The sequence below is a fragment of the Etheostoma spectabile genome, chromosome 19 (genome assembly GCF_008692095.1).
Source record: "Etheostoma spectabile isolate EspeVRDwgs_2016 chromosome 19, UIUC_Espe_1.0, whole genome shotgun sequence".
Classification (NCBI taxonomy): Eukaryota; Metazoa; Chordata; class Actinopteri; order Perciformes; family Percidae; genus Etheostoma; species Etheostoma spectabile.
In genome coordinates this window covers 17455188-17463985 of record NC_045751.1, presented here as the reverse complement: position 1 = coordinate 17463985, position 8798 = coordinate 17455188, and the positions used below count along the sequence as shown (strand labels likewise).

The following is an 8798-nucleotide window of genomic DNA, read 5'->3' as shown; positions in this document are numbered from 1 at the left end:
GCACAGTTTTATGGCGTGTGGTGATGCCTATAGCTGTTTTTGCATCTATGAGGGCTTTGTGCAGATAACTGTCACAGTACGGCAGCTAGACTGAATGAGCTTTTGAGGGCTACTGATAGGAAGGGTTATTTTTACTGCAGCAAGAAGATGTGTTCATATATCCGTTGCAGAAAACTTTAAAGGACCCATATTGTAAAAAAAGAGATTTCTTTTTTGATTATAAAGCAGATCAAGGTGCTGTATAAATACTGTGAAAGAATCAAAATGTTCAATCCACAGAGCCCTTATTTACAAACGGTGCCCTTAAACGAGCCGTCAGGCCTTCTGTACGGTTGTGATGTCACAACTATACTATATATGGTAGAAAGTGCCACTACAGTGTGGTTACAGTCATTCCCCGGCTGCAATGACGGTGCAGAGACTCCACGAGCGCAGATGCAAAGACCCAGAAACACTGACCAATCAAAGCAGACTGGGCTTTTTCAGGAGGGGGGCTTAAAGCTATAGTGTGTAGTTTCGGTCTCCCCTACAAGGAATTCTAAGTTATGACAACAACACTGTCATGCACTACTCCCACCCCATCTCGCAGTTGCTAGTAACCAAGCCACATTAACCAGCTCTGACTGGGGGATCCTGAGGTATTCCCAGGCCAGGATGGAGATACAATCTCTCCACCTAGTCCTGGGTCTTCCGACGCCTCCTCCCAGCTTGATGTGCCTGGAACACCTCCCTAAGGAGGTGTCCAGCGGGCATCTTTACCAAATGCCCAAACCACCTCAACTGGCTCCTTTCGACTCAAAGGAGCAGCAGCGGCTCTACTCTGACTTCCTCACAGATGACAGAGCTTCTCACCCTATCTCTAAGGGAGATGCCAGCCACCCACCCTGGAATTCCATTTTGGCCGCTTGTACCTTGGGTCTCGTTCTTTAGGACATGAAAATATGGAGTTGAAACTCTCAATTAGCTTTGTAGTAACTCATTTGGCAATGGCTTGAATGTAATGGACGTTCATGTAAATATATTCTAGTAGAAAAACAAAATACAACTATGAACCTGAAAATGGCCATCTGGGATCTTTAAAGCAGCACTAGTAATGATTTTGATACAAACAATGGTCCAAACACTGCAGATAGACAAAGTTAGCAACAAGCTGCTAACCACAGTGGAGCATTTAGCTGCTCAAGAGCCAGCCATCTTTGCCAGGAGTTGGTGGAAAGCAAACCAGAGCTAAAAAGAGAGTGAATACATTACAATACTGGACTTACATTTGCCAAGTGAGCAGAAATGTGACTCCAAAATGAATGCTAATGTTGCTAATCTGCTGGATGTGTAAATAAGCAAGTGATTGCTAAAATGTTAGCCATAATAACTTTGTAAGGTGATATGTCAATGTTTACATGTCGCTTCGCCGCCCCAATACTGGCCAAAAAAGAAAAACTATTGCTGCTTTTAAATCCACCAGAATTTGTATTAAAATAAAATTGTATGTATCTTTTTTTTTATATGTTTATTATGCCACAGCTGACAAGGTTATTCACTCTCTAACCTGCAAACTGAGGTTAGCAGTACAGTTCTCCCTGAGCTTTCTTTGGTAGCAAGGTATCACAAAACATGTGCTGATGCTTGTAGATAAGAGGAAGCCATTTGCGTGAAATCTAATGTGGGTGGCGGTTTAAAGTCTGAGGCTTTGAACTGCAAATGCTGGCTGTGAGTCTGTGTTAGCCAATGGGGGTGAAAACAAAATGACAAAAAGAGCAGTATTCTGAGCATGTGCATATTTTATTTCAATGGGAATAAAAAAAGAACTAGTGTTCCTGCAGAACTATATGGCTTTAGAGTGGCAAATCCCTAAAACCTCATGTAGAAAACCCTAGTCTGCTCAAAACAGACTTAGTGCATTAGATGTGAAAAGTCCCCAAACTCTCATCCCCAGATATATGGACACAATAGTGAGAGAAAGAGGCTCCTCTGCTCTCTGTTCTGTATTTACTTTCAGTGGAATTCCAGTTATGGCCTCTGGCTTCCACCCAAGCGCCCCAACCATGCACTTTCTTCAACCATCCTGTTTCATTAGCATCTTCCAAACATGCCAAAGCGACCCGCTGGGCATTAGATACTTCTTTTAGCTCTTGTTCACAAGCCCTTTAGGGTTAATGACTAGTCACCTTAATCCATCACTGTAACAGCTGGCCAAAACGGGAATCTTCATTTAAATGTAATAATGAGTGCTAGTGGTCACTTTCTTCAGCTAGTGTTAACGTTAAGCTGATGTGAAGGTAAAATAGTGATCTTTTGGATGATATTTTCATAAAAGGAGTTATTTTTTCTATTTCTCTCAACCTCCCCACTTATACTATCAGTATTTTTCTAGTAATGAACACATTTTTTCCCCCACTGCATTCTGGTCCACTTTAGGCTACAATTGTAAAAAGACATGTTTAGGCCTTTATTTGACAGGACAGCTAAGACCTGAAAGGGAAGAGAGATGGGAAATGACATGCAGCAAAGGGCCGCAGGTTGGAATCGAACCCACAGCCGCCGCGGTGAAGACCAAGCCTCCGTACATGGGGAGCACGCTCAACCAGGTGAGCTACCCAGGCGCCCCGGAAAAAGGATTTTGAAAGATTTCCCCTGTATGAGTTAGGGGTAGGGCTGGGCAATAGGGGTGTGACGAGACGCTTACTCCACGAGACGACACACATCACGAGATTGGGTTCACGAGAACGAGACGAGACGAGATTTTTTAAAAAAATTTAAAGAAATCCTTGATGAAATATATGAATGGAAAATAGTTTTTTTATTCAACTGAAAAATCACAAAATGCAAAACAATTTAGTTGCATTTTGAAATCAACTATTAATGATGAATGATGGCATTTTCTTCTTACAATGTTTACATATTGTGTTTGTCTTGTCTGTCACTCTTTCGCCGTTTATCATTTCCGCAGGAAAACCAAAATGTTGCCAACCAATTTATTTAAAAGTGGCAGGGGGATCATCAATAGTAATTTCACGCTCCATCACGCTGACATCACATTGCCTCACGAGACAACTTTTCACCTCGACGAGAAATCTCGTCACGTTTTAATCTCGCGAGATCTCGTAAAACGAGATCTCGTCACACCCTTACTGGGCAATATAAGATATTATGTCGCTATCAATATATGAGGCTAGATATCGTCTTAGATTTTGAATATCATGATAGGACATAAATGTCGTCTTTTACTGGTTTTAAAGGCTGCATTACAGCAGTGATATACTTTTTGAACCTTCCGGACTGTTCTAGCTGTTTTATTACTTAGTCATTATATCCACATTACTGATGGTTATTATCAAAACTCTCATTGTGTAAATATTTTCTGAAAGCACCAACTGTCAACCCTACAATATTGCCACAATATCAACATCGATGTATTTGATTTATTTGTCAAAAATATCGTGCTATTTAATTTCCGATCACGGCTTAAAGAGTAAAAATAGATTTTTACACTATTGATTATGGTTATACTTTGAAATTAACCCGTGGTTCACGTGCATTCCGAAGTGTGAGTGTTGATCCGTACGGACCACTGATCTAACTATGGTCTGTTCCACCACTAGTATAAATGCCACATATTGAAAGAAGAACTTGCACCATAATTCCGAGGAACTGACACCACAATTCAAAATTAACCATTAATGTGTTGCTGCATTAAGTAACAGTTAATGCAGTACTTTATAGTGCATTTTTTCCTTTCAAATGTTCTTATTTTGAGATGCTTTTGCACCTTTGTGTTAGACCTGTCAGCACACCCAACCAGAATCCCCCCAACCACCACCAGAACAGGATATTGCTCAGTGGCACAACCGGGTTATGGCTGTATGGAGACATGTAGGGGCAGGCCAGGGGACAAAGATTCACAGAAGAATTTAAAAAAGCAAGCAGCAGGAGAGCGATACGATCTCCCGGCGCACAGAGAGTGGGCTTGTGTTTGCGTTGGCCTGCCTTATGTACAAACACTATATTGACATAACTCAACTTTCTTTTTGCGCTACAGGAGACTTTTTTTTTTCCAGCGAAGAGGTCTTACCAGGAAAGAACATGACACCAGAGTGAATTTCAATGAAGGGTGAAACAAAGTGTGAGCAGATGCTGATGAGAAAAAGGGAAGACGAATGGCCGATGGTCAATCAGCAAGACTGACAGAAACAGTTCGTGCTCGTTCAAAAGTGAAAAAGAATGGTAATGCTGAAAGAAAAGAAAAAAAAGGTGCTGTGCTGAATATAAATCCTTTGCTTTGAACAAATCGGGAATCAAAAACAGTTAATCTTCGAATGCTCCTAGCAACGGTGACATTCTCAGGAACTACAGTTCTGAGTGTTTTGCGGTGTCACTCGTTTCCAGTTAAGGAAGAAGCATGATCTCTTTCTATTTTGGTGTACAAGGGTAATCAGGGTCTGCAGTAACAGAAAAGGGATGAGCGGAGGATGGTTGAAAACTTTTTGGACCGCAACAGATCCAGCCACAGAGCCGATGGGGATTATATGCCGCATCACAAGAATGATAATAAGAGGGGCGGCTGCTGCAAAATTCAGGTGGCTCTGTGTTTCGGTTGACTAAAAGTACTGTTAGAGCTGAAGAAGGCACTTGTTCTGCAGAGTAGCTTTAATGACAAGGTTCAATGCGTACGTGTCTGCTGTGAGGGCCCAGGACACTGACGCAAGACCTTTCCCAGCAGCCCCCAGACAGCATCAAAGTCCAAAGTGTAAGTTGTGACGGTGCTGAGGTGGAATGCCTCCTCTTGATTTCCTCACCTTTGCTAGCAAAGCATGACATTGTCCTATCAACTCATATTTACATATCTGTAGCCTTAGACCTCCATTTTAGAGTCACATACCATCCAAAAAAGATGTGTTGTACCACTAACCTTATCTTTTAATGCTTTGTCATGATCATGAATAATAACGGATATATCACCCAAAGACAATGACTTGAACTATACAGCAAAACGTAGAAAAGATCATTCAATTTCCCAAAGGATAATGACATGTTTGAGTTAATTATTCTCCTGGAGCAAAGGCCCAGTATTTTGAGGAGTTAAAAGGTTGCCTTTGTTCTAGATGTGGCCTTGTTGTGTACACTAAGAAAAGCCTTTTTTTGCAGCTTTGAAACCATGTTTCACCATTGCCATGGGGCATGCTGCCACACATAAGGCCCAGTAAATACATCTGTGTCCTTTATCCTCATCAATCTAGCAGTGACAGTTACTGCATGGAAGACATGCTTTTGTCCCGATTCGATCCTTTCACAATACTTGGGCACCGATAAGATTTGTATTGCGATATTCATTTATTACGATTCTAGAAGCATAGAGATTCGATAGTATTGAGAATTTCTTTTCCTCCCTTAACAAAAACAAAAGTACACCTCTAGAGACAATATATCATAAGACATTTCTAAAAACTAGCTGTTTTGTAAGTATAAAAATATATATTTCTTTTGCATTTTCTGCTTTCGTGTAGAAAACGTACATTATGTAGTCGTTATAAAACCTTTAGGTGAATCATTGTAAAAAGAGATCCATAAACAAATACTGATTTTAGGGGAAATCAATTTTAAAAAATGGTAGCAAAAAAGATCACGATACATACGATTTTCGAATAGGTTTAAATGATGAAAGACTTGCACTGGTATTGAAGGACTTACTGTTGTTGGACTTGAGATCCCGATGGATGACGGGGACGATGGCCTCGCTGTGCAGGTACAACATCCCTCTGGCTATCTGCACGGCCCAGTTGACCAGGACGTGCGGAGGAATGCGACGCCCGGCCAGTGCCCGGCTCAGCGCCCCACCCGAGGCGTACTCCATGATGAGGCACAGGTTGGGTTCCTGCAGGCAGACGCCCTTCAGGGCAATGATGTTCGGGTGAGTGAGCATGGCGAACAAACGCGCCTCCTGCCTGACGTTCTGCGCCGTCACGCTGATATCCTCGTCAGGGTCTTGCCGGGCGGCCTTAACAGCCACCAGCAGGCCTCGCCAGGTCCCACGGTACACCTTCCCAAAGCCCCCCACCCCGATGACCTCCTCCAACTTCAGGTCTCGGAAATCCAGCACGTCGGGTTCAAACTCGCCCACCACGGCCGGGTTGAGCTCGGCGACAACGGTGCTGCCCGGAAGCTTCGCATACCCATTGGGCTTGAAGGAGCCGTAGTTGGATGGGAAGATGCCCACCTTGTTGTTGACTTTACCCGCCCACCAGCCCTCATCCCCAGATATCTCAGAGTCCAGAGACAGGACTTCCACCAGGTCCCCCTTGCGCAAGGTGAGCTCATCTTTACAGGACGCCTCATAGTCGAATAAGGCAGTCCACACAGGGTTGGTGAAGTTCCCTTTCTGTGATTGATCCAAGTTTTTCCAGTTGGACAGTGGGCCACGACTGAATATGTTCTTCAGTGGCTCCATGGAGCCTCAAGCAGATGTTTAGACTGAATCTGATTTTGCACCCAAAGGGTTTGAAAATAAAGTACAAAGGAGTACTTTATCGCTCCTCGCTCCCTTTCCTGTCTTTCTTGTTGGTTCATCAGGGACCAGTGAAATGTTTTCAAGAGCTTGACCAACAAGCGGGCTGCAGGAGAGGATTTACATAGAACTGAATGGTAAGTGTCTTTCATTCGTCTGGACATCACATGCAAAGCTCTCCACTTTGAAAACACAGAATCAGTTGAGAGATTGATGTTGAGTGATAATGAGAAGGGTTTCGAAGCTCAGAAAGGCAACGCTGTCTGAAACTGAATGTCTCTCTGTTCAAGTGATGTGTGCTCGAGCACATTGGCCTGCATTTAAAGAGGCTCTTGAATCACCTCATCATGGGTAAATGAGCTCTTCCCTTCACTCATTCAAAACGGCCACCTGTTGTTCTGATTTTTAAAAACTAAAAGTATAAGGACACAAATTAAAGTAGCCTATCCAAAGCTTGTTGTATAAAAAAAAAACAGTATTCCAAACGACCGTCGCCACTACATTCAGCTGTCCATTTGGAGGGTTTTTTGGAATGTATTTTTAGCCATAAAGTGCAGTGGCCACCACAAGCAGGAAGCGCTGCTAAGCGGAGAAGAATAGCAGGAAAGGAGCATTCAGTCCAGGCAACCAGTGTTTTACGACAAGTTTTCAGGGCTAAGCAGTTCGCATTAGTAAACCTAGCTAAATCTCCAATAACGCCGTCTGTCCGCTACTTTGCGGCGCTCCCGCCGGAAATCCTGCATCCCTTTGAGCGAGAGTATCCATACTTACGGTGTTATCAGAAGCACACAATGAGCCGGCCTTTATCACATGAAATAAAAAGGTAGGAACCGCCGACTTTGTAACAGGAAGAGCTATCCAACCCTGCTTGACTTTACTTTCCAGAGAGAAACGCAGTAAAAAATAAAAATAAAAATCCCGTTAGTTCCTAATGGGGAATTGAGCGCGGTACCTGGTCCAGCTCGGTGGTCTCGTGGTTACAGTCGGTATCCAAAACAGCGCAACAACTCCATCATAACTTCTTATCATATTCTTCTTCCCCGGTCACTCAGTGTTGACTCGTCAGGTCCTCGAACCACTTCTACGTCTGTGCTTGCAGTCAGTAGAGAGGGTGGGGTTTCAAAACTTTTTCTCTCCCAACAGGAAAAGAGTCAGATGACAGGCCCACGGTCAAGTGGCACGCAAAACGTCATTACATATCCGGTTGTGACTGTCAAAATAAAACTCGGGACCGAAAGCACACCTTTGAGACCCAAATCAGTGCTGTGGGCTACGTGAAACGCAGCTAGGTATACGCAGTATATACTCATTAAGAAAGCTCCTGGGTTCCCATGTACCCAATTAAAAACGCCCATTGACACGCAACAACATACCGATCTATTATATGTTTGACGCAGTTTGAAATGTCATCTGTGTTTTTCTTCTTCACATAGGGTAAATAAAAGAATTTCCACTGTAAATTGTTGTATAAAAGTGTATCCAAATACAGGAAATGAGGTCGTTGATGCTCAAAACTTCCCTTGGGAGGGCACCCAGACCCCCCACTAGGATACACATGCCCCCCTAAAGGCAGAGTCTGGACATTATATAGCCTACAGTACAGTATACCCACTACAATACTACACCCCTCACCCAAATGGAATGTAAATCAGGATGAATATTTTTGAACCAAGGCTCAGTCCTTACCGCAGAAGCCCAGGGTTTAATTCCAATTTGCTGCATGTCTTTCCCTTTTCCTGTCTACAGCTGTCCCATCAACTACAGGCCAAAATGCCAACAAATGATCTTGCGTAGGTAAAAGTCTGCATTATAAAAAGAGCAGGTCTAGGCCTACGGTGGCGCTTGCAAAAACAAACAAAAAAGTAATATTACCTAAAGCCCCTGACACACCAAGCCAACCGTCAGCCAAGTCATCTGATTGGTTCTTCAGATTGGAAACAAGGGCCTTGTAACGGGGTGGTAACCCCCCCCCCCCCTAAATTATGCCTATGCTTCCTGTTGAATCAGTTGAGATAATATGCTTTAGTGACATTCGGTCCAAATACTCAAGGACAGGATTCACTATAAAATGTCCCCACAGTCAGGAAATAATGCTAGTGCCGCTGTAAGGTTTCTGTAAGGAGAAAGGTTTTCTTATGTCTGGTTTTACTTTGAACCAAAAAGTCTCTCCTCCAGCAACACATTTAAAAGCCTTGGGCATATGGCTGGTTTAATGTTCTTTGTGCAGTTTGATGGGCTACTTACCCGAGCAAGGTGGAAGAGCTGTTGCTGAAATTTCACTGAAGTGGAGTTGGATTTA

At 43.2% G+C, this 8798-nt stretch overlaps 1 protein-coding gene across 1 annotated transcript in view; it reads right to left on the bottom strand.

Annotated features, from left to right (window-relative positions):
• LOC116707169 (mitogen-activated protein kinase kinase kinase 11) overlaps positions 1-7647 on the bottom strand; it is a 76440-nt gene extending 68793 nt beyond the window's left edge. The window contains exon 1 of the mRNA XM_032544421.1: positions 5686-7647. Within this exon, the coding sequence (XP_032400312.1) occupies positions 5686-6442 (757 nt within the window). The 5' untranslated portion in view covers positions 6443-7647. The remainder of the gene's footprint in view (positions 1-5685) is intronic.
• Between the last annotated feature and the right edge of the window lie 1151 nt (positions 7648-8798).